Genomic DNA, 26,005 nt, shown 5'->3' with positions numbered 1-26,005 from the left:
TGAAACAGGTTTTAATTCAATAACCGCTACATTAATTTACATTATTTTTCACTGAAAGTACTTTCAAACATTTAGGAAAAATTTTATGTCATTAAAATCATGAAAGTATCATCGGTTTTTGAAATAAATCGAATTTGATATTAAAGTGTAAAATTTAGCTATGATTTATTATTTAATTGGGCGGTCACTTTCACAATAGAGGTTGATGTGGGTTATTTCTGGTACTCTTTAGGAACTAAAAAATTACTAGAAAAGTTCCTAACAGATGTTTACCAACAATGAGGTATTTATTTATCACATGGCAGTTGTAAATCTTGGTCATTTTTCGCTGTTAATGTTAAAATTGGAATAATTCAAAAACTAATAATTTAATGAGTGTGCACGGAAAAAATTTTTTTTTGCTCAAAATCCATTTTTAAAATTTTATGGCTCTGAATGAAGTAATACGGGAAAATTTATTGCACACGTTTGAAGCCTTACATGAAGGGAAGGTAACCCTAAAGTTTCGTAATTTTTACTAATTTTTTAATAGGGTTTATCATGCGGGCGGTAAAACTTGAATCACCCTGTACAGCTGCTCTTGACCAGAAGCTTTTGGGAACGTACTGTACAACAATAATAACAAATTGATAAGTAGATAACTGAATACTTTTTACTGCATAAACTGCGTAGCTTATAATAATCGAGATAAAAATTTAATAAAGCTAAATAGTTTCACATCTGCGAGAGATATTGAATATGGTGGAAAGTCTTGATGCGAGACTTTAGACCAAAAAAACCACCGGAACTGAGCATGAGAAGACATCGAGATCTTTACATCTTTTAATCGAAGGGAATGAAGGCTTTGACGGATACAGACAAGATAAAATAAAATGAAGAAGCTAACCCGTTGGTTCTTTTTAGCTCTTTCTAGCATGTAAAACTTTTTTTTTTTTAGATTCGCTGTAGCATATTTAATTTCATTTGGTGTACAAGAGTTTGTGTTTGGCTCAGCCCCTGATATTACATTTTTAATAATATCTGTCTGCAAGCAAAGCTAATAATATTTGGCGAAAGTAGTGCGCGTCAAAAACTGCAGTTTCTCTCCAAATAACGCAAGTTCAAGCACTCTCCACTTGCTCCCCCCGACAGCGTGCATTGCCGGTGCAAATCGCAACACTACCCCCGTCTTTATCTCTTTGATATCTGGCCTTTCCGCAGTCACGAATGACTGTGGTGAACTTTATAATGGCATCAACAAGACTTGGCCGTATTTAGTCTGCCCGAACTACAAGTGTTTGCGGTTATCGGCCGCATTACAACACCTGCGCTAGCATTCCGGGCGGTGTTAGACCATAGTTCACGCTTCCGGTGAGATGCCCCAAAGTCCGGGAGTTCCGCCGTGATCTCGCCCCTTAGATCCCTCAAAAACTGGACATTTCTTCTTGGACCCGGGGATGGTCTGCCTCCCGTCCGTCACGACCTAGAAGACAAGATTTTTCCGGGAGTCGCATCCGCACGTAGAGCGGAATTCATGGGATTTGCGCCTTGGAGGGGGCGCGCAGGCGCGATGTAGGGGGCCCGGACGGCGCCCCTCCACACGGCCAAGTCCCGCCCATCGGCGAGCCGAGCCGAGAGGGCGTGGCCGTCGGGCTTGGAGTAAAATGTCGGGACGGCCGACGTCTTCCGAGTCCCCAAAGGGAGGGACCGTCCCACCTCCGACGTGTTCTGTCAGTGACAATGTATAGTAGAGGGACAGTAGTGAACCTTGCGTCTCTGCAAGTGGAGTATTGCGGTTCTGCGAATGTGACCGCGTGAAAAGCGACTGTGGGTGAGTGTCGTGACCGAAATGCTGGAGTTTTACCCCAACATCAGCCTAGCCCCGGCCATGCTGCCCGAGCACAGCAGCCTCTCGGGGCCCGATTGCAACGGAAGGACTGGTGAGGCCCCTAATGTAGTCTTCTGGGCGCCGCTAATCACGACTCTTCATTATGCGAAACCTGAAAGCCGGGTCTTGCCAGACTAGCTTCAGTCATTAGACGGTTTCCGGCCTTCCTAACCTAATCCCGACAAGCTTTTAGCTCTATCAATATTTGCGGCTGGCTTCCATTTCCACTCCTTACAAGGAACGGGCGCAAAAAGGCGCTTCGACGGAATTCGCGGGGTAAGCCTCCATTATCGGCTCGCCTAATCCCCGCAAATGCCCCGAGTTATAAACATTGATAAGGGAGGATAACATTTACATGTGTAGAGTCGCAGCTGAGCTGATTTGCTAATCCGAGCTTAGTTCGCCGGAAACCGTGTTAGTTATTGGTGTTGGCCGATTGGAAGGGTTAACTTGGGTTTATATTTAGTCGGAAAAAAAAACCAAAATTTGCTGATATCTTAGTCGGGACAAAGCGGGATTTACGGCTCAGACGAGGGACCTTATGGTCGGCTTTTATCAAACGTAACGCAATTGAGCCTCCGGTATTTGTTTTGACTCCGGATGTTACCGATCAAAAAGCCACACGACTATTTTATTTGGCGGAATGTTTGCTATGTACGGTCATAACTACAAAGCATACAACAGATCCCGCTGGATAAACAGTGTTCAATATTTTATATGATGCATTTCCAATAATCCCGTTTTTGATGGCGGCGTCATCTCGCGATTGGACCGTATCGGCCGCCGACAATGAAACGGCTTTCGTGTTTGTTTTATGCAAAATATATCAACCTATCCCACGTCAAATAATATTTTACACATCTTTTTACGTTTGCAATTTGTTCACACATTTTTTTTTAACCAAACAACTATCATACAGGGTGTCTCAAAATTCGCGAATTCCGAATTCCGAGCGTTGTAGGGGATCACTTCAGTAGTTCAAATATGAAAATTCAAAAAAAAATCGGGACTCCCCCCACAAAGATACATTGGTCTGAAGGTGCACTCTTTGAACTGCGTTTTCTTCAAATACAGGCTGAAAAGTTCAGTGTTTATTGTTATTTATGGTGTAGACGATTGTGGAAAATAATAACGTAAAACAATTTTTTCAAGAATAGCTTTACTTTGGAGTAAAAAAATCTTAAATTTTTGTAATTTTTCTTAAAAATGGAACGCCAACGTAGCTAGAATAGTATTTTGTCACTGTAGATATGAAGGCTGCTATGTATTGAGCAAAATTAAAGTGCTTATATCTTCTTGAGGAAGAGCGTTTTTTTTTTCCAAGTATTTTTCGAGCTCCACTGGGTCCTTCCCTACCACGCTCTGAATTCGGAATTCGCGAATTTTGAGACACCCTGTATAATGTATCTACGTATACCTATTAAAATCCTACTTTTACTTTCCTTGTAAACCGCAAAATCTTCAATATCTCAATTTATTACTTATGTGAAAGAAGTGTCCCGGGTGAGATCTTTGCGGAACGCCAAATTTAAATGTAGGTATTATTTATTATTTTTCAAAATTTCTCTATTTGAGCTTATAACACCCAAAATGATAACATGAAGTGTGAAAAATGTGCAGAAATTTTTGTGTTGGGCAGTTCTTCAGAAGCTGAATCGTGAAAGTAATAATAATGTTAACTGAGTGTAAATCAATTGGCAATCATGTCGGCGGTCGATCAAAATTATACAGAACGTCACAGTTATCAGTTTCATCAAACTGTCAAAATATAACTGTCACTTTTGATAGATGAAATTGTATTAAATGTGGGAGTCCATCTAATGGTGATTGATTTTTCATTTAATTAACCTCATGCTTCGTTCGATACAAAAGTCAGAAAAGTTTTTCTTTTCATAACAAAATAAAGTGAATTTCAAAATTAAATTCGCATCGTTAGATATTAATTAATTTCTAGATTATTTTTTTCATATTTTACATTCTGTATTTTTGTAAGTGAAAAAAAAAGTTTATACCTTCTTATAAAATGAGCCGTTTATGACAGAATGTTAATGATTTGTCACTCAACTAAATGTAACATATTATGCCGGACATACGTTCGTCAAATTTATCACAGCACTATTAACCAGAATTTTATTCAAACACCCGATATAAATCAATCAAACCGTATCTATATTTGTGATGTATAATTTTTTAACAAAATATTTCTGTAAAAATGTAAAATTTACTGTTTTCTTCTTCAATAAATAAAGTCGGACATGCAACGTCCTACTCGAAACAGTAATTTAATGAGGAATTTTTCAATCTTTTCATTATTTCAATTTATTACTTGGAATTCCTTAACATAAAAATTGAAGTTTGAAGAGCATAGCAGGCGGTTGATATCTTATTATAATGAAATATAGACTATAGTGAAATTTTTTTAATAAACAATTGTGAATGTCAAAATTAAGAAAAAAAAAACCTCTGTACCACCCTAAAATGTGCGCATATGGACCAGCTGTATAACAATTTGACAGCAAATCATAGTTAAGGTTATGTTCACTTCACTTCCCGTACCTTTCTTCCGCGAATTCATTTTCAAAACAAATTTAATGACAAATCAGCAGAAATCTTTTTCGCGTTTGAAATAAACTCTCGCTTGTCAGGGCGCAGGCTCGGTTATATTAAAAAAAAAATGACACTCAGTGTGACTAATCGTCTTATCATGAAAATCACTGTTAGGCTCATACCAACATGACAACGTTTTGACAATTGTTTATTAAAAAATTTCAATTACATTACCTTTTTCTGTTTTGAAAATGTTCAGAATTTAATTTTGTTGTTATTCTCATTATCAATAAAAACATCTATAGTAAAAATGTTTTAGATGTGGACTGTTAAACTCAAGGTCGCTTGTAAAACATATGATTGAACTGCACGTTAGTGAGAAATCTGTCATAAATACCTAAACAGCATTCACATTGTTTTAGCCTCGTGGGAGGTCATGGAAATTTTGCATTTAATTTGGTATTGCCGGAACGTTATAGATGTGGATTAGGGACTTGTCGTTAAGTTGGCACTACCAGGAAAAGTAACTAGGGGTGCTTATAAGATATTTCGATATTTGGAATTTATGATTCAATCATAAGTTTTAAGCGACCTTGAGTTTGACAATCCACATCTAAAACGATTTTATTATAGTAAAACTGTCTGTTGAATTAGGTTATATTTTTCTAAGTTTGAGGTTATCAATAGCGTCAATGTCTAGTGCGTTGTTGTCAGTTTTACTAGTTTGCAATAGAAAAATACTCAGGCAAATGAAAAACAAAAACACTTAATCACAAATTGGAGGTTAAACGTACCAACAGTGACAGTTCATAAGATACAAGCTACAACATACGAGAAATAAAGAAAATTTGTGACTATTAGATTTTTATTTAGAGATCTAGATGTACCACCCACTAGTTTAAGAAATCCAGAAACTATGTATACTTTTCTCAATTTTGTTGTAGGTCGCCTAGCTTCTATTTTCAATATTCCGTGATTTTTAAGAATAAATAAACTACCACCACACCAAAAGCTACAACCAAAGCTCACAATTAATTTACCTATTTATTAATTGAAGTTGCAAAAAAACGTTTCTCGAGATCGTATTCGCAATCGACTTTTTAAAGAAAAGTAAACAAAGTCTTACACAAAAATGTAAAAATTGCTATTTTTAAAAGTGAAAAATGATGACAAATCAAGTGTTAGTGTACAGTGTTGGGCATTAAATTTTGGTCGTCCGTTAATGTCATTTTTTTCATCATATCGTAACAAATACATTTTTTCCATGCTTATGTCCAGTGTCAACAAAATATAAATAAGTCATTGAATTGTTAATGGATTCTTTTCAACAGCTGAAAATTAGTATCATATTTTTGTAAATGTGATAATTACGTAATTTTGTTCCAATATATCTTAGGTTTCATTGCATTCATAAAATTTGACAAAGAGAACATAACCACAATAAGTATAAAGCATTCACGATTCTTTCAAATTCGGACTATTGTATATGAAAATCTGATATTTTGGTTGGCAATTGTGACTTGTCATAATAAATCTATTGTAGGTTATAATGCAATTGCACTAAATCAATTGCGGAATTGACAACAAGGCGAATATTTAAAAACGAAACGTCATAATATGACAAGACCTGACGTCAATCTAACAAAAATAACTTGACCTGTTGCGTATTTAAAACAATCGCGAACGTCTAATGTCACATAACATGTTATAGATTATAAGGCATTCACGATCTTTTTGGGACCGAGTTGGCTATGACCATCTAGTGATTTTGTTGGCAGTACTTCGGTGATAACTAAATTCCCTAAAGGAAATTGACACTTTTTGTGTTAGGTTAGGTTGGTTTCAGTTTAGGGTTATATTTTCTGAATAGGTACATTGTTGCCGGATCTCTTGAATCTGATCTGTTATTTTTAAATTAAATTAAATCGTTTAATAGAAATTTTTTATCGTATCAAATTGTTTTGGCAATTTTGACTGTTCCTTTGACGGAAATTTAAATTATTTTCACATACATACTTAATAAATCATTTAGTTTCTTACGAATATTAAAATAATAAATCTGGCAATCCGGTGGCAAGAAAATGTCGAACAGACACTGACAGGAAAAAAAGTTGTATCCGTTGCATCACTGAGTCAGTTAGTCCAACATGAAAAAAAAAAATCATAGCCAACTCGGTCCCAAAAAGATCGTGAATGCATAATATGCCGTGTCACACTAGGACCCTTTCTATTGTGTCAAAAAATGACGCTGACGACGAAAATGTATTGCTTGCAAGTTGTCACTGTTCCTAACTGAGAAATTATTGGACAAATCTTTAGGGAAAAAATCTTTGTCTTTTCAGAAGACATTTCAGTACTAGTTATAAGATGTCTCACCAGTGCCTACACTAGTGTTATAATAGTTATTTATGCAACGCGTGTATAAAACACTAAGTACTTTTGTACAAGCGGGAAATTTACATACACGAAAGCAATAAATGTTATAACCCCATGCATAAAAAAGTGTACACTTTTTTTTTTAAATTGTGTAATAAGAAAATAAACTCGCGTGGCTGTCTTTCGATATTTCAACATCAGGAAAACAATTTTAATATCAACAATTAAAAAAGATTCAAACTAATTCCATTTTTGTCTTGGCCGTGTGTTAATTGTTTTTAATAGTTTTAACTGATTCCCTTGCACCACATACGCTTTATAATTAAACTCGATCTGACGCACGTTTCGATAGCAAAGCTGTCATGATCAGATAAACGATACAAAACTATTTTTTCTTTTTATACTATGAATAAATACCCCACTTTAGATGCACAATGTTGATTAAAAAAGAACTGCTTTTTAAATGATGGTGCAAAAAAGAATTCACAAAAGAATCAAACGTCCAAAAATGCATTTGCGCAACAAATTAAATACCCACTTATTTTTATACAAATCTGTGTAGGGATCCCTTACATTTTCACTGTCTCCAGATTTAGATTTATTTCATTAAGCCAGTTCAACAAAACGGTCAATAAATAAAAACAAATATTCTTGTAAGAAAAAGTTCAAAAAAATTGAAAACCTCCAGTTTAACAACAAATTAATAATTACTCTTGATTTATTTCATTATTAAAATATTTTCCTTAATTTATTTCATTCTTTCCCTTAATTAACTTAATTCGCTGCTTCCCCCTTTTATGTGCGGCCTTCACCTGAAGGATCTTACACAAACAACTATTTTACGATCAAGATCGTTTCAAAACATTTCTGTTCGATATTATTTTTGTTTGTAGACTTTTTGAACTGCCCAACTCTCATTTTTACTTTGAGCATGTTCAGATTATGAAAACAACACCAAAAGCAACAAATTAAGAATGCACACACGAACAAACCGCCGTGATTAGGTACTTTGATAACGATGTTTATTTTGGCAAAAAATTTTCAAAATCAAAAAACGTTATCTCGCCCAATTATCGATTACGATATCAGCACCAGAAATGAACAGTCGGAGATTACTTTTGGAGGTCAATAAAAGTCGAGAAAGTCGAAATCGCGAACGGGACGATCCGCGTTTTCCATATCGGCGGCGTCGCCTCTCCCCCGTTCGCCATATTCGATTCCTTTATATTTTGTTGCAGATGGCAGACTAATAAAATGTGAAAAAACTTATGAAATGTGTGAGGGTTGTGGGCAGAAAATCCACGATCGGTACCTGATGCGGGTCGCAGACGCAAGCTGGCACGAACACTGCCTCACTTGTAGCATCTGCGGCGTCCAACTCGCCCATTCCTGCTACACCAGGAACACGAAACTCTACTGCAAGGCTGACTACGATAGGTGAGTACCGACCCATCGATCCGGTAGATCTTCCGGCACAATTCCCGCCGATGTTAATATCCGGAAGACTTCATTTTTGGGACGCGAGGCGTGCATTTTTTATTGCAAGACGGCCTCGCCGCTCCTTATATATTCTTCGCTTTTATTCACGGACGATATGAGCTCCGGGAGGCGGCGAAGCGGATCCAATAAAACCCTTGCACCATTCATGGTGCTTTGTTAGGAATCCGCGGGGGTTCGATTGTGTACCGCTTCGCCTTCGTGTGCGTGTTCGGAGAATTATATTTTCTGCGTTTGAATTTCTTACCCGGAATGGAAATGCCGAGCCGGGTCCGGGTTTGCTTCATTCCGTACTCGCGGAACCAAAAAAACACATTTTGCCTTTTCGGGAAAGTCAATTGATGGAACTGCAAAAATAAGGAGATAAAAAATTTCAATTAGGAAATCGAGAAGAAAAATGAAAACAGAAGGATCGGGGAAATTTATCAAAATGTCCGACGGAAAGTGCCCCTAGAGCTTAGATGAAATGCATTCACGTTGTTTTGGCATAATGGGGGGGGGTCATGGAAATTTTGTATTTAATTTGGTAATAAAGTAAAAATTAGGTTATGTTTTTCTAATATTGAGGTTATAAATAGTTTTACTAGTTTGCAGAATATTCAGATATGGTGAGAAATTCAGCAACATGTTAAGTTCATTTTGACAGGTCCGCATCAAACAGTGTGTCCAACGTTAAAAAAAAAAAATATCAAGGCTTCCCATTATGTCAAAACAACGTGAACGCCTGAACGGTGTTTATAAAATACCAAGATTTTGTTTAAATCATCGAATTATTAAGTATTTAATCTTGTGTGTTTTGTAATAAAGTAAAAGATTTGTATTTATTATTATTGTCACTGTTTTATTTCAAAGAAATATCCTCGTCGGAAAGTAAATTTCCATTTAAACGCCCGCGTCGTCGTTATTCCTGTACGCCGTGCACGCCCCCTAACTGTCCCCTTTTTCAGGATATTCGGGGTTAAATGTTCAAGATGCGGCGACCGTCTCCTCCCCCACGAAATGGTAATGAGGGCGCAGCAGCACGTCTTTCATCTGCCCTGTTTCGTATGCGTGGTGTGTTGCCAGCCCCTGCAGAAGGGCGAGCAGTTCGTGCTGAGGGCGGGCCAGCTCTTCTGCCGACAGGACTTCGAGAAGGAGATGTACCTGATGCAGCAGGCCAGCTCCGGCGACGACGACCTGCTCGACGAGAACAGCAGGCCGCGGGACGGCCGCCGGGGGCCCAAGCGACCCCGCACCATCCTGACGTCGGCGCAGCGGCGCCAGTTCAAGGCCTCGTTCGAGGTCAGCCCCAAGCCCTGCCGCAAAGTTCGGGAGGCGCTGGCCAAGGAGACGGGCCTGAGCGTGCGGGTGGTCCAGGTCTGGTTCCAGAACCAGAGGGCCAAGATGAAGAAGATCCAGCGCAAGGCGAAGCAGGACGACGGCAAGTCGCCCGGAGACAAGGACAAGGCGGACAAGGACGACAAGATCATCAAGCAGGAGTCGCCCTCTAGTGACCATGGACATTTCATGGGTATGGGCAATCTGAGTGATTCGCATTTTCCTAGTTCCAGCCAACCGCTCAACCCCAACATTCCGTACTCGCCGGACGGTAAATATTCCTTGTTAAAACTAGGTGTCGCTGCTCGCAAACAGTCGGTGACGCCCTCTAGCGCTTGTGACGTCACAAACAGGACAACTGACTTTTTGCCCGCTAGACTAGTTGCGTGCATGCCTCTGCTCTTCCCATTGGGAAAAAATCATAATCTGACCGTTTGGGCGCTTTCAGATGCTTATCCGGCGCACTCTGGCGAGAGCTTCTGCAGCTCCGACATCTCCCTGGACGACAGCACGAATTTCGACCATCTGGACGAGGCGACGTCGGACACTTTGTCACTGCAAAATCTGGAACTGCAGTCGTCGCATTCGCACCACAACGACGGAGTTCCCCCGTCGGGTTCTATAGCGAACCCGATCGATAAGCTCTACCTCATGCAAAATTCTTATTTTAGTACAGAACAATAGAAATATATGTAATTATTTTATTTTCGTTATTTTATCCCGAACTGTGTCTAATTTATGTATTATTTTTTATTATGTTGATTTTATCGGGGATTCGGTTCGACCGAATTCTTCGCATTGTTGCTGTATAAGTGCCATCCTAAGCTCAACACTACTAGTCAGTGAGTAGGTACCAAATTTATGATTTGTTATGTGATTTTATGTTGTTTATTTTACATTTCACTGTAAATATGTTGAGTAATGTAAGTAGATAAATCTCCTGAGTCGAATTATTGATTGTGATGATATAATTATGCCAACTATAGTATTAAATATTGCCTAGATTTTATTATGTATATTTTAAATAAATAATAAATAGAACTGGTCTGGTCATTTCAAAACTTCCCTCACAAAAAACTGCTACAATCTAATTTATTTAGAAAAACTGTTGCAAAATCCTGCAATACAAAAACTTTCACAGATAAAGTAGCATATCCATGATTTACAACAAAAAACCTTAAATTACAATTTATTCTTATAAAAATTATTTCAAAAAAATATGAAAATTATCTAGTTGGAGCTGTTGCCTCTTTCCTTGCAGAGTCCTGTAGGAGTTGAGTGTCAACCTCGTCAGCGGGAAGTTGCACATAACGCACCACAGACCCCCGAATGAAACAGTTTTTCACTGAAAGCTAATTTTTTTTATACACAAAAAAAAGCTACCCAAACATTTAATTCTCACCATGTGAGGATATTTCTCTGTGTCTGTTACGCTGATATCTGTCAGTTTTATGTTGAGGTACTGATCTACAGAGTGAAGCGTCCCGCAAATACTAAAATAACATGGAAATTGCGAATTTTCCAGATGAAAACCTAACCTACCTCAGATCGTTTTTCAGTTCCACCACCACGTCTTTACCCACCAGGGACTTGAAGAACGAATAGAAAAGCTGAAACAATCACGATTAGACTCCTAAATAACGCTTAAAAATGCGATTTTACCATTTTAAAACCAAAAATACCAATTCACTGTTTGAGGTTATGTTACTGAAGCGCCACGCGACCTCTTTTACCGACCACCGGCCGGCTTGTTTACATGTCAAACCAAACCTAACCTAAAATATTTGAATTTCTAATTTCAAATCGAGATAAAAGATGAACGTAGGACTAGAAAATGCGTCGACGAAGAAGTCCAACATCGAGATAATAACACCTCACAAGCTCACACTCGCGATTTTGATTCGTGACTGTTGCCACTTTCGCGACTCAGGTGGGTCCCAGTAACGTCGCTTCCAGGTTATTTTTTGTGATTGCAGACAGGTTCAACAGCGAAGAGGATGGAGTGCTCAAAGCTAGATACAGGCGCGACTTCAGCGTCTTAATTTTGAAACTGTTGCAAAGCCCAGATCTGAGTCTAGAGGAGTTGAGGAACATTTTGGTTTGTGCCAAGTATAAAGTGCACCCAAGTGTCATTGAGTCATTTGATGAGACACTAGCAAATGTGTATGCAAATGGGACAGGGGTTATGCTCGATGTCATTGACAGTTTCAACCGCATCATGCCTTTTAATGACAGTATTGCACCAGGAATTGAGCCTAGCTGTCTTGTGAGCAAGAGCAGCATTGTTGGTAGGTGATCTGTGCAGTAGCTGAGACAGTCAAGTTACATTTTTTGTTTCAGGTTACTTCCTCAGAAGACTGATTGTTAATTTTGAGAAACTCACATTTTCTGAAGTGACCAGTGTTTATCTTACTTTCAAAAAGTATTATGAAGAATGGCAAAAAACTCTCAACTCACACAATGAAATTGCAGTTGAAGTTAACAAAGTCATGTGTCCTGATGATTGGTAATCGTTTGTTGTACTGATAGGAAAATTTTGTAAGAGTTGTTTGTTAGGAGTGCAAATCGAGATCAGTGGTCTAGGCGCCAGGCTGAGTTGTTTATCGCGACCCAAGCGGCGCTTTTGTCAAACAACGAAGAGAAAGCGTTACCGCCGCAAGAACTCCAGAACAGAATCTCAGATTTGCTCAAATCAAATCCTTCACTTTCTGAAGCTGTAAGATTTTTTGTCTGTCTCAATCACTTCTAAATGTGCGAGTTTTCAGCACTTTTTGTCGTATTTGAATTATTTGCGTGTGAAAGAATTCTGCGGCGCTGTTGACAGTTTGTACCACTCCTTTGACAAAAACACCTTGACTGACAACAAAAGCTCAGCCGACGACAAGAGTAAAGTCTACAGGTTCGCCTCTCTGAATCTGGCCGTTTTGCATTACCATTTCGACCACAGGTGAGTAGAAATCGTTTGAAATCGATTTTAGTTGGTAGCCAACCTTGACAAGCAAAATCCCTAAATTCCACGCTTTCAGAGAGGAGGCGCTGGCGTCGCTGAAAGAGGCGATAAAAATCTCTCAAGCCGCCAACGACAACGTTTGCCTCCAGCACGCCCTCTGCTGGCTGTACCGCCTCACCCCCATCAACAAGGACAAGCTGATCGAGCACTCCGTATCGAAAAGCTGCGAACTGAACCTGTCCTACACCACGTCCCTCGGGATTCAAACCTTCGTCCAGTACGCCTGCCTCATGTCGGGCTACCCTCAACAAGTGTTCGAAACGTTGACAAAAGGCGATCTCATCAACTGTCAAAACAACTTGCGCGACTTGATCTCGAACAGCTACGCCGTCAAGGCCGCCCTCTGGTTGCAGTACGGCAAAATAGAAATGTCATCTCTGTGGAGCCAACTGTTGTTCTATCTGAACATCGACAACAGCACCGATACGAAAGCCGTCTACTGCGAGGGGTTCTGTCTGGCGATTTGCAACGTCGCCAACCACCTGCTGATCCAGGGCAACTACAGTCTAGTCCACGCCATTTTGAGCTTCACCAAAGAGCGATTCCCGAGCGAGCCCAACTCGTACATCTGGATGTTCTGCGAAAATCTGTTTGTTTTCGTGAGGGCCATGCACCACGAAGACTGGAACGAGGCGGAAGCCGCCGCCCAAAAAATCCTAGTCGTCAGCAAATGGGAAGGGTATTTGAGACTGGCCGAGTTGTATTACTACAAGCAGGACTACACCGAGGCCCACAGATTCGTCGAGATCCTGATAAATTGGTACCAAAGCGACAGCAAATACAAACTGAAAGTGCACTATTACGTCCGCGCCAGGATTTTGCTGGCGGAGATCCAGTTTTCGAGCAGTCACCCCGACAAGGTCCCGCCGGGGATCATGACCCTGCTGAACAACATCCTGGTGGAGGCCACCAAGTACAATCTGGACTACCAGGCGGCGTTGATACATTTGCACATCGCCAACGTGCAGTTCAGTTTAGGTCTGACGAGTCAAGCTCTCAGGGTGCTGGACCGCTGCCTGGTCCAGATCTTGGCCCACGGGGGCAACTACGACCGCGCCAGAGCCGTGTTGCTCTACGTCAAGTGCCAAATCGCCCACTCGCAGAGTCTCGACCCTGCTGAGAGGCAACCCCAACTGGTGAAAGCCGCGGAGATGCTCGAGAGGGCCAAGGAGGACTTCAGAGTGGTCGAGGCGTATTCGCGCATGAAGGACGTGCTCTATCTCCAGGTGGGCTCTCGGTAATTGTAGAGTAAACTTGACGGCGTGATTTCAGGCCCAGCTGTACAACAGCCTTGACATGAGGACCGAGAGGAACAAGTGCGCCCTGGATTTCCGCCTGCTGGACGAGGAGCGCACCACGAAGAATTACCACACTCTTGTTAAGTTTTTGTAACTCGTAATATAGCGCAGTTGTAAATAATTAAGTCATTATGTCATCCCGCCCGTTGCGTGCCGTATATATCAATTTAGCGGCAAGTTTGATTGGCACAAGCGAAATAAAATTCTTTTTGGGTTCACTTAACTCGCCGTTTAGCGTAATTGTTAAGTGGTCGTCCGCGAGTCAAGCGAGCCCACGTTGGTAGAGCCGAGTTTGGCAACGCATTTGCATCAGATGCGGATCTTAGATAAGCGGAGAAGGTAAGTGCGTTCGTTTAGGTCGCTTAAGGTAGTGGGTCGGGGTTAGGTCTAAATTACTTGTCCGTTGGAAAATTTTGCAATTTGTTTGTCAAGCTTTTAAATAAACCAAGAGTAACAACACAAATAGGAAACGGATTAGTTTCTTTGCTCTTGATGATGAATTTTAACGACGGATGCAATAAAACTGTTGGTTTGTTGTTTTCGGCGGTTATCACGATTTTTATTGTGACTGATAAGATATATAAATGGGGGGATGGTTCGCTCTGAAAGCATTTCCAGTGTTTCAGTGCCAGGACACGTGCAACGTCAGTTTCAGGTAAGGAAAAATTTAATTTGATTTAAATAAGTGCTGCTGAATGTTTTAAAATTACATTTGCTTGAAAAATAAATCTCCAAATATTTTTATTGCGCTGGAATTAAGGATCAATAGAGAAAATACCATCTGAACGCGTTAACGGCAAATTTTTATCGTCGATGTTGGGATTAACTGTTCAGATACTGTCGAGTTACATCATGTCGAAAGAATTACGTGATAAATATTTTATTTACCGAAGAGCTGAATTAATTAGTTGGGAGCTCGTGAAATGACTTGGAATTGAGTAAAAATTAGTTTGAATCACTCGGGAAAAATGTTTAGTTGAGTGAAGTTTAAAGCAGTGCAGGTTTGAGTTTTTACAGATTAATTCAATTTAATGTGATGTTTTTATTTACTTTGTAGAATAATTCTTTTAACTAATGGTGAGTACCATCAGCAGTATTGTCGTTAAATTCCGTAAACGGATTTCTCTGTGACGCGAAATAGAATTTGTGGGAGAATATTTTGCAATCGAACGCTGATTATTTAAAATCAGTTAACAATGTTTCCAAAAGCTCCGGAACAATGTTTTTTAAAAATTGCACTTACTCTCGTTGTTTACAATCGTCTATCAAAATTTTGTGCTATATGTATTGATGGTTGCATATATTACGCCTGATTTTTTAAAAACAAGAATTAATACAAAAAACTACGTGTTTCTAGTACAGTTATGATATCGACACTATACTTGTATCTAACAAGTTCTTTATTGCATTTCATTTATCTGAATTAACGCACAAATCAACAGTTCAAAAGTCAACAGATTTGGAAAATTAATCAATTTTATTATTTTTTTATTATGATACAAGGTATTTCGAGAGTGTTAATGACCCCGACGGAATTTAAAATGCAACCCACAATACATTCCCAAAGTTGACGTGGATCATTGTTTTTTGATCTAATAAACATAAAACATAGTTAGCTGTGTAGTTTGGTAAATTTTGACATAGACGTCATTCGCTTGGTGAAATGAAATTGTGGAAAAACGAAGTTTTTGGGCAAATGTTTATTGTCTGCATAAATGCGCAACGGCAGAAGCATTTCTATTACCTACATTTGCCATAAATCAGGATTGAATTTCATTGAAATAGCCTCTTCTTTTAGATAATTAAATACAATTTCGTTTCATTTTTGTCTATTATTTCAATATTTATAATAATTATCTAATCCTTTTAGAGGAAAAAAATGAACCGGCCACTAAATATTTTTATTTTATTATATCAAGTTACCTTATCCTTTATAAATCATACTGTAATTATGTAAGTATTTTTGTAAGTTATTAATTTATATTTAATGATTACATGTATCATGTATGTAATATTTTTGAATGAAAACCACAATTGGATCATTTAATAACTACAACACGTGGTGGTATTTCCATATTTTGTAAATATGTATTGATGGTTGCATAAACTCCGCCAGATTTTGTTTTTTAATAAAAATTAATACAAAAAGTACATGTTTGTAGTATAATTATGATATCCACACTACACTTGCTTCTAGCAAGTTCTTTATTGCACTTCATTTATCTGAATTAACGGATAAATCGACAGTTAAAAAATTAGCATATAATCTGTTTCAAAATAAAAAATCCACCACCTGTTGAATTATGTTGGCAGAAAAAAAGAAATCCCTAGAATAAGTTTCATTTTTCTGGGTTGGCCCAACCTTCCGCCAAAATTTGACCTTCAGTGTGTCACAAATATCAAATTATAAAAATGCCTCGAAAAACAAGGAATCTTTTAACCGCTAAATTAAAGCGAGCGTTCATTAAGTGCTTCGAAGAATTTAAAAAACACGATGAACTACGACCAAAACGACTGTCAACAGTTTTATTTCATAACCCCACGTTTTTCTGACACTTTCAAACACACTAAAAACAAAAGTTGGCGACGTTGTCGGTTGTATTTTCGTGGTAGAATGCAGTGTTGGTGGATTTTTGATTTTGAAACAAATTTATATGTATGTATTTTAAAATTATGTAAAAATTAATCAATTTTGTTATTTTCGTTATTAGTGCCTTACAGGAAATTATAGTATAGCATTTATATTTTTTGGATGCCGAAATAAAATAATCTCGTGAATTTGCTGAAAGCGAGCGCCAAAAATGATTTAAAAAAATATTAACAATGTTTTCTTACAATCAGACCAAAGATAAGATTATGTTAAAATTAAAAAACATTTTCGTCATCAAATTTGATAAAAAACTGTCAAAAATTTGACAGTTGAGTTGACCACCCCAAAGACAAAATCTGAATCGTAGATTGATTCATAGGTACGGCTTTAATTGTCAAATTAAACTTGGGTAGGTACCTTTAACCGCAAATTTTTTTTTTATCTAATTAAAAAATCAAATTCACCAGTTAATTGTATTTTGACAGTTACGCTTCACCAGTCAATTTACGACTCAAGCTTTGTTTTTCATTGTAAATTTGCCTCCAAATTTTCTTGATCACGTGATGTTTTGTAGCTTGTTTGTTATGGTTCAGAGACTTTTAATGCGTAATCAAACACATTTAAATTAATTGTGTTGTTGAGCTCCCTATTATTTTTCACACGGTCTGGAGATTCTTATTCTTTGGGAAAATGGCTTCTGTAAATTCCTTCGAAGGTGACGAGGTTATCTAATCGTCCTAATCGGAGGTACATTCCTCCGGTTGAATTGCGCTAGCCCACTTTCTAAAATTTTTCTGGTTTTTCTGCAGAATTATTTATTGACAAATTTAATAAAAGTAACTCCGAAAACACAAGTTGTGCACAAAAGTGTCCATTACAGAGAATAATTGTCTCTGTGTCTCTCGGAACTTGGCAGAATAAAATTGTGTAAAAAATCGAGACCGATAATAAAATTAAGATATCTTCGTCTGTTATTGTTTTGAACTGGTTGCGATTTTATCACGGTTTTCCAAGATGAGCGATAAGCAGTTTTTCTTTACACACCTAATTCTAATGTAAACAGGTCTCGACAGGGAAGACCATAGTAAATTAATACCAATAAATATACTCATAGCATACTATCGGGCTTTAAACTGACTCTAAAGGCCCCACTAATAAACCGATAATGTTCAATTATTCACCGAAGGGAAACCAGATGAAGATGGTGGTACCGACCGTTTCATTGTAATTTTACCTTAAAATTATTTTATCATAAGAGTCATTTTTGTCTCATTCATAATTCTTGTCAAATCAGGTAGAAACTCCGAACGAATATTATTCAATCCCTCATCCACAGGGAGCGTTCTTAGTAAATTCAGATTTAATCGTATTTCTTTGGGAAATACAAATACACAATGCCGCTCCATACATTTGGTGAATATTATAGTTTTATTAGTCTGGCCTTCAGAGTCATATTAAAGCTCTATATTTATCTTTCTGAAAACGGTGATGATTTATAAATTTAAAAAGAAAAGGCCTCGCCTTTCAAGATTATATACTAAAATAGATTTGACAGGTTAAAATATGAGGGGATTAACTCTTAACTGTAGTTTTAAAAAATTCTAAGAAATTCATTCAATAAAAATATTAACTGATTATTTAGGATAAGAATCATCGATAGTTGAAAGCCATTTTTTTTAAATACGTACTATAAATAATTGTATCTTTCAGAGATAAGTGTTTGGCTACATAATGGATGTCCTTTCTTTTTACGTGATTGGAGGTTTTTTCATATTGTATCAACACAATGCTTGATAAAAACTTTTTTTGTTCGACACTGTCAGAATTTGAGAAATTTCTCCTGTGTGAGCAAATTTTGATAAATGTCTCTTGTCAAAACGAAACGTCAAGCTAATTTTAAAGATTTTAGGCGATTTGGAGCCTTTAAGAGGCTCGTCGAACAAAAAAACGTTGTATTCAAGTTATTCAACTTGTTCTTGTGTAAATTGGACCTTTTTTGGCATGAGTTGGCACCAACGCGAGCGAAACGAGCGTTTTAAAGGCCCAATTTACACACAAACTCGTTAAATAAACTACTATTAAGACATAATAGCAAATGTATTGATTAAAATGAATGCGAATAATAATGTGAATAATTTGTTTTTGCACTATGGGCCGCTTCAGCACACAACTCATTTCATGGCTTTTAAAATTAGTTAAAATAAAAGCTAGTTAAAAGTGTATAGAAAATTTTATTTGTGGAAAATACTCTAATTGAAGAAGTATAAAAAAGTTAACTAAACAAAAAACACGTGAAAATACTAACTGATACAATTTTTTTTAACTAGGTTCCTCCGATAGCCGATACATTTTGTCAGTTATAAAATTTGGAGGATTGCAGTTGCAATGTAGATAAATTGAGGTTCTAAAATTCTCCTCATCATAAAATTTGATGCAATACTCTTTTATATTCATTTTCAATGCAGCTTTGTGCTCTCCAATCAAGTGGTGTAGGAGCTTTTCTCTGCCTTGATTATCTTTAATCAATCGATCTTCAGGATCGAACTTGCAGAAGCAGCACAACTCATATCCGCAAGGTTGACTAATTGAGGTTAATCGTTTGATATCTACAATTTTCACGTTAACCGGCGAAAAACAATTTAGGGCGAAGAGGTTAATCATAGCTGTTTTAATTTCTTTTTGCGACAGATCCACGGACCCTGGACACGGAATTTTTATGTGTAATAATTGGTCTTATGAGAAAATAGTACCCGACAAGTTGACCAGTACAATTTTGCGTAATCCCTCGCTCACACATAACCACGATTCGGCTGGTTCGTCTGTTATCTAAAGCGAACCAACTGAATCGTGTTTATAATATGCGAGCGGGGTATTACGCAAAGTTGTACTGGTCGACTGTCGGGGACCATTTTGTCCAAAGACTAATAATGCAATAGATCACGAATCACAAGTATCACATTTTACTGTAAACTGTAAACATCTTCAATAATAAAAATAACAAAACTATCCTCTATCTATTTAAATACTTACCATTATCATTATAGCGTCACTGAAAACCCTGCACAGACAAAATGGCTACCCTAGACCTTTGGACTCTCATAAATAAAAGGTTGGTTTGCTAGAGAAAGAGAATGAAGGATTGGCATGGCATCTGGCATCAATTCTATGCGTTACCAGCGCCTTCCCGCCTTCCTTCTTCTCAATATAACAATAAATAACTTCCTTTGCAATGGACAGATGACTGATGAGTGGTACTACCAACACTTTTTTCTTAAAGTCACTAGAGAGATGACCGGGAAATTCAAAATTATTGGTAACCGTTAGCGAACAAATCGCCTTTAATTTAATGGAAAATCGCCCATTTAATCGCCAGTCGCAAGCTTAAAATTTTAGAGCCAAAACCTAATGGAAAATCGCCAAATCTGGAAACCCTAGGACATAATGGACTAGGAAGAATGGAGTACAGACAGATTCAGATCAGACGGAAGTGCAGTGTGCAGTTGTGATTTGTACTTTGCGCATGCGCAGCACAATAGACATTTCTACGCGAGCGTAGTGCCCACGTGGTGTGCAAATTTGTCACCGAAAAATGCACTAATGGACTAATGCACTAAACTTAAATTTCTCAAATTCTGTATAATGAATTATTGCTTATTAAAAATATTGAAAGTAAATTTTAAATGTTTAAATTTTATTAACACCAAACAAACTGATAACAATGCCATAATGTGAAACAAAATTCCTTCTGTAGCAGGAAAGTGTTGATTTTCTCCGCCACGATCAATAATTTTGTAAAACTGTAGCTCACGAATTTCCCTCCACTTTGTTCCGTAATGTTTCTTCAGCAATGTATCTATCGACGATTAGGTTTTTACCTTTTGAGGAACCCACATCAGATCTATAAAAAACTTCACCTTGCACAGTAACGTTGCCTGCTTTCTGCTTTATTGAACACAAACCTTTTGCATTCATTAAATCTGAAGTGCCAGTTGCCTGGTTTTTTCACAATCTTAGTCGTCTCAGATTTTCAATCGTAAATTTGCCAATGCAATGCTATCTAGCCAACATTGACATCATAGGGGTGTTTTTATTTTGCCCTCCGCATCCGTCCGCAAATATCTACACCTTCTGAGTGTTTGCGGCAAATTCATGTTTCTTCAAAGCGTTGTGTACTGTAGACGTTATTTCATTAGAATTTTTTGGATGTTCAGATTCTAATCACACGTAAGAACTAACATTTTGAGGCGAGAGTTTGGTTTTTGAATTTCCATTTCGTGAATTTTGAGGTTAATTCTAACCTATCTCTCGTAAGAAGGTTTCACAGTACGGAAAAATTGTAAAAATGTGTCAAATGTCAATTTTATTCTGACAGTTGCCGCTTTTTTTGCAACTAACTGTACCAGGGTCGGGAGTCTCAACTCCAAAACGACGATGATGATGAAGCCCTACTGAATATAGTGCAAAACAGTCCCTTTTCCGACGTTGTTGCAGCGGTAAATATTTAAATACATACATATTACCAATTTCCTTAGTTCCGTTTGGAGGGCAGTTGAGGGATTTTCCCCTATTTTTGGGGGATAATTTTCTCGTTGGGGGGTAAAACAGGGGGAACAATTTTTTGGGGTATTTTTCGGAGGATTTTTTACACCCGGGGATAAAATGGGGAAACATTTATTTCGATTGTGACCAGTCACTAGTAACTTTTCAATTGCTAGGTTATTGATAGGAAATTTTAGATAACACTAAATCCCGCCGCAGTTGGCAACTCTCGAAGGCGCCATTTTGGCAGAAACGTCTCGCTAACAACAACTTGCGCAAATGTTTTTCGACGTACACTGTGTGGGCATATCTATAAAATTGAGTTTTGGTACGAAATTTCAGAATTCAAAAAGAAAATGCCACGTCGTCGTCTCAAGGTTGAGACCAAACCGTCAATATTGAATGTTTCGAGACATTTATTGATGAAGCCAACGGAAAACAACTCACAACGACGAACATCGCCAATAAAGTTAACTGTATTTGTGCTATTTTGTTGTACATTTTGGCTAGTATTGTAGTTTGATGAAAACATTTTTCTGAACTTCATGTTTCTTGCTGTCTGATTAGTTTTTATCTGAAAACATTTGTATTAATCAATCAATTAATTGAAAGGTCTGATTACCTTTAGTAATCCCCAGGTATTTTTCCCATTTCTGTTACTGCCAAATGACTATTTCCTTCATTTCTATCGAAAATTGCATGAGGTAATTTCTACCTGGACATAACCCCACTTTTCAACAAACGTGATCACAGAATGAAACAGATGTTTTTAGTTACTCCTAATACAAATATTAATTTTCGCTATTAATATTGATAAATACATTGAGCTCATTGCTTTATCACCATTGTCAAGTTTTGACAATTTTGACATTGCAGTACACAGTGGATTTTTGATTTTGAAACAGATTATATAATTTGTTTCAAAATCAAAAATCTACCAACACTGCATTCTACCTCGAAAATACAACCGACAACGCCGCCAACTTTTGTTTTTAATGTGTTTGAATTTTGAAAGTGTCAGAAAAACGTGGGGTTATGAAATAAAACTGTTGACAGTCGTTTTGGTCGTAGTTCATCGTGTTTTTTAAATTCTTCGAAGCACTTAATGAACGCTTAATTTAGCGGTTAAAAGATTCCTTGTTTTTCCAGGCATTTTTATAATTTGATATTTGTGACACACTGAAGGTCAAATTTTGGCGGAAGGTTGGGCCAACCCAGAAAAATGAAACTTATCTAGGGATTTCTTTTTTTTCTGTCAACTTAATTCAACTGATTTTGAAACAGATTATAGTAGTTTTTGCTATATAGAAAATAGCACAAAAAATAGAAACAGAAGTGAAAAGAAGAATGTTTATTACATAAAAGTTCAATTTTTATCGTCTTGGAATTTATCCATTCAAAAAAAAATATATATAATGCTAATCAGATCAAGACTTGCTCAGTGACATTTTCAAATGATTTGAATGTCAAATTCTTACTTTTTTTTTCAATTACGTCAGATTGACAGAACACCTTATGTAGTAATTCTGATAAGATAACAGAAACTATTAAATTCCAAAGTACACGATTTATTATCGCGGTGACGTAGCAAGATGACAGGTATTAGAACGAATTTATTTTTTATGGAAGGCTTAAGGTGACAGATTTCACCGAACAAACAGCGACAAAACTATCTCTCCCCGAAACAAGCCCAGACATTCCTTTCCTCTCCGCCATATTAAAATAAATTTTTTCTTATTATTCAAATCGTTATGTGCAAGAATTTTGTGAAAATCTATTAACTTTGCAACGGTGTCAGTCTCGGGGTGGTCGGCGAAACTTCGTGACCTCGCCCACGAAACGCAACACAAATTTAAATAATGGTCCTCATTGTTTGCCCTTTATGGAGATAGTTTACCATCGCAGATACCATCAATGTCCCAAACGCAGTTATCCGAAGCCTTGACAGCCATTCATTTCGACCTTTGCGTGAATTCTTGCCACATTCTTGCCAATGGGAAATCATTAGCGGCATCTTTCGCCGAATTAGTTCCTAATCCTTCACTTTATCAACACTTGAAGATATTATTTTATATTTTTCCTGGCTTAGTCTTGTTCCGATCACAATCGAACGGCCTAATCGTTTAATTTTTCGTTATCTGGAAAATATCTTTGTTATTGTTTAGTTCCAACAGCACATTCCTGACGAACTGATAAGCGAGAAATTCGTTATCAGCACGTTACAAAACATTGTCTTCCATATTTTTCAATAAATTATTTTTAATGACCGGGTTACATAACTCGGCGGCGAATACTCGGCACGAATACCGTTGTGCTCTACAATTTTCCGGTGCGTTCTCGCCTCGCGCCTAATTAGCGTTGTCGCTCCTAAAGGCAACTCCGCACCACAAACCCAATTATTCCCTCCCTCGAACGTCTCCGATTGATTCGGAGAGCCCAAAAGTGGAAGTTTCCGTGCGTGACTCTCCCGAATAAACCCAACGATTTCGCCGGTTGGGTTGGCCGTCCTTGATCGCCTAACCTTGCACTTGTAAACCGCTTTATTATGCGAACGAAAAATACGTTTGCCGGATTTCCGTTCAATTAGTCCGCCGTCTGCCCGCCAGGTACGCCCATGGGATCGAGATGGGTGCGTAGCGGTCCCACTTCACGCTTTCGTTTTTCTCCAAAACTGCGCCCATTGTGCATTGAGCTTTCCAGTTTCATTGAACGATTAAAAAATTCACGAGGAATGGCACTTCGACGCGGTTGACCGAAAAACGCCGCCAACCAAGAAAAATTCGATCGAGATGAGAGGCGCAGTCGGATTGAGCATGAGAGACAAAAGGGGAGTCGCGGATTGATTCACGGGGGTTGCGTCAGACCTGGCTCAAATTGCGACACACCTGGCGTATACCACATTTCCAAATCGTAGTAAACAATTTGTTTAATCAATTACACTCAATTATATTTTGACAATTAAGCTGTGTGACTTAATCTACGAATCGAATTTTATTTGTTTTGTGTTTGTTGATAATAATATGTTTTCTGGCTTGTTTGTTATGCTTCAAAGACTCTACACCACAACGCAACATTTTCTAATTATTTGCATTGCTGGACACTCCATTACTCTTTAACTTTTTAACTTTTCATTTGTTTTCCACAAATTGTTCAATTCTCACAAACAAGCAGGACAAATTTGGAACTGAGTTGACCCTGAGAGACAAAAGGTCCTTCGTAGATTGATCCGTATAGTTTTTCATGTATAATTAAAACTATCTCAGATCTGCCACGATTTTGTCTAATTCATTGACAGTTTAACACATGACTTAATTTATTTCCTGTACGAATCAATCTACGACTAGAATTATGTTTTTCATTGTTAATTGCACTTCCATTTTTTTATTATGGTATTTTGCAGCTTGTTTGTTACGGTTCAGAGATTTTAAAGCATAATCAAACATATTCCAATTCAATTTGTTGTGGAGTCTTATATTTGGTAAATTCCTCCGACGGTTATGAACTTGTCAATCCTCGGATGTAAATTCCTCCAGAAGGATTTTTCTGCAATTCACGATAGAAATTACTACAATATTTAATTACATATTTGGAATGTGATATTTTTGCTAAAGGATAAACTTTCTCTTGTAGAATTTTTATTTATTTGTTTTTTCATCCTGTTGCGTGTTTCAGCTTTTACCTTGAAAGCTATTATTATTAATTATTAATTTTTATAGATTATTATATGTCATGCACGCTTCTCCCCACTAGATTTAGTCTCCTTGTTCTATCTAACTCCTTGAAATTGTTTCGAGAGCTTTGTCATTTACCTACACTTGTGTGGAAATATTTTCATAGAATTTTTCAATAGAAAAACATTGATATAGATCAAAAACAAATTTTTCCTCTAATACTAATTTCTATTTTTAGCATTGTGAAAATTTATTTTTTAACATTAATTTGTTTTACTATAAATATGTTGTTGCTATACTAATAAAAAATGACTATCTCTGCAATTTACATTTGTCTTATTCCATCGAACCAATTTGCCATCACGACGAGGAAAAATGGTCATTGTTCACTTTAACTACTTCTGGAATTTTCACGTTTTTTCTGGCTAGACAGCCTCAGGGCGTCCTCTTACATCGTTTTCCACCACGCAAACCTTGTGCAAATGAATTTCCCTTACCCTTTAGTTATACTAAGACATTAGCGCGACCTTGACGCGACCTTGAAGCACAACAGGAGAGAAAAAAAAGGCATTTGCACAAGGATTGAATGGTGGGAAACGATCTAGGAGGACGTCCTGAGGCTGTCTAGCCAGAAAAAACGCGAAAATTCCAGAAGTAGTTAAAGTGAACAATGACCGGGAAAATATATTAGAAAAGAAGTTGTTTTTTGCTACTTTCAGCTTTCCCTAATTGTTTGTATACAGGGTGGTTATCCATTTCTTAGATTTTCCTTTTATATAATGTTCCCAACATTAGGAGATCCATACATTTTTTGTTGGACTTAGATCTGGATGTCCAGCCAGCCAATTTTTTTACTTTCGCAACAAAAAGTTTCAAGCTGTCCCCAAGACACCCTCGTTGCCTCGAGACACAATACTTTTGCAAATTTCCCAAGTTCACCCCATTTTGGGAAACATCGCCTTATGGAATGGAACCAAACTCGTGCGGTAAATTACCCTTTACCCCAATAACGACGCCGCCAATGCCGCTCACCGCTAATAACCACATGTAATAATTGCGTTTGTTTTGTTTTTCAATGGCATCCGCAATGCCACTCCACTCACATGACTGTTAGAGATTCAGGTAAATGGAGTCGCCATTGCTCCACTATCATGCAAAATTTAATGAATCAATTGCAACATTTTTTTCCCGGTACTGTTACAATCAGTCCAATTTTGTAACCTCGTTAGGGAACATTGTTTACAAATCAAAACCGGTGAGTGATATTAGCGTAAGTATGCGATAAACACGAGA

The 26,005-nt window shown here is 37.6% G+C and overlaps 4 protein-coding genes across 8 annotated transcripts in view; 3 read left to right on the top strand and 1 right to left on the bottom strand.

Moving 5' to 3' along the window:
* The first annotated feature begins 1,680 nt into the window (after positions 1 to 1,680).
* Positions 1,681 to 10,645, top strand: Lmx1a (LIM homeobox transcription factor 1 alpha). Of its 3 annotated transcripts, none has more exons than XM_069057710.1 (4): positions 1,681 to 1,810; positions 8,029 to 8,227; positions 9,235 to 9,875; positions 10,053 to 10,645. In XM_069057710.1, exons 2-4 carry the CDS (start codon positions 8,064 to 8,066, stop codon positions 10,286 to 10,288), a joined length of 1,041 nt encoding a protein of 346 aa, XP_068913811.1. In that variant the 5' UTR covers positions 1,681 to 1,810; positions 8,029 to 8,063; the 3' UTR covers positions 10,289 to 10,645. The 3 variants fall into 3 exon arrangements, with proteins under 3 accessions (XP_068913811.1, XP_068913802.1, XP_068913792.1); XM_069057701.1 differs by having other exon boundaries at positions 1,688 to 1,919; positions 9,235 to 9,797; XM_069057691.1 differs by having other exon boundaries at positions 1,692 to 1,919.
* Positions 10,646 to 10,679: 34 nt separating this feature from the next.
* On the bottom strand, positions 10,680 to 11,385 carry LOC138138176 (U6 snRNA-associated Sm-like protein LSm2). Its single transcript, XM_069057966.1, has 4 exons — positions 11,267 to 11,385; positions 11,147 to 11,214; positions 11,007 to 11,097; positions 10,680 to 10,956 (listed from the first exon to the last, which is right to left on the bottom strand). The coding sequence occupies exons 1-4, from the start codon at positions 11,267 to 11,269 to the stop codon at positions 10,831 to 10,833; spliced, it is 288 nt and encodes a 95-aa protein (XP_068914067.1). The 5' UTR covers positions 11,270 to 11,385; the 3' UTR covers positions 10,680 to 10,830.
* A 7-nt stretch (positions 11,386 to 11,392) lies between these two features.
* Positions 11,393 to 14,037, top strand: ida (anaphase promoting complex subunit 5 ida). Its single transcript, XM_069057437.1, has 7 exons — positions 11,393 to 11,534; positions 11,581 to 11,892; positions 11,945 to 12,110; positions 12,161 to 12,320; positions 12,370 to 12,551; positions 12,631 to 13,840; positions 13,887 to 14,037. The coding sequence occupies exons 1-7, from the start codon at positions 11,420 to 11,422 to the stop codon at positions 14,004 to 14,006; spliced, it is 2,265 nt and encodes a 754-aa protein (XP_068913538.1). The 5' UTR covers positions 11,393 to 11,419; the 3' UTR covers positions 14,007 to 14,037.
* Positions 14,038 to 14,210: 173 nt separating this feature from the next.
* LOC138137890 (uncharacterized) overlaps positions 14,211 to 26,005 on the top strand; it is a 32,361-nt gene continuing 20,566 nt past the window's right edge. Inside the window, exon 1 of one of the 3 annotated variants that reach the window (XM_069057500.1) lies at positions 14,211 to 14,251. In XM_069057500.1, coding sequence (XP_068913601.1) covers positions 14,226 to 14,251 — 26 coding nt within the window. In that variant the 5' untranslated portion in view covers positions 14,211 to 14,225. Of the gene's footprint in view, positions 14,252 to 14,420; positions 14,568 to 26,005 lie in introns of those variants that run through there. The other 2 variants (XM_069057492.1, XM_069057486.1) reach the window with 2 other exon arrangements.

This window comes from Tenebrio molitor, chromosome 1 (assembly GCF_963966145.1).
Source record: "Tenebrio molitor chromosome 1, icTenMoli1.1, whole genome shotgun sequence".
NCBI lineage: Eukaryota > Metazoa > Arthropoda > Insecta > Coleoptera > Tenebrionidae > Tenebrio > Tenebrio molitor.
The sequence above is the reverse complement of the archived record's forward strand: the minus strand, read 5'-3'. Positions and strand labels throughout refer to the sequence as shown.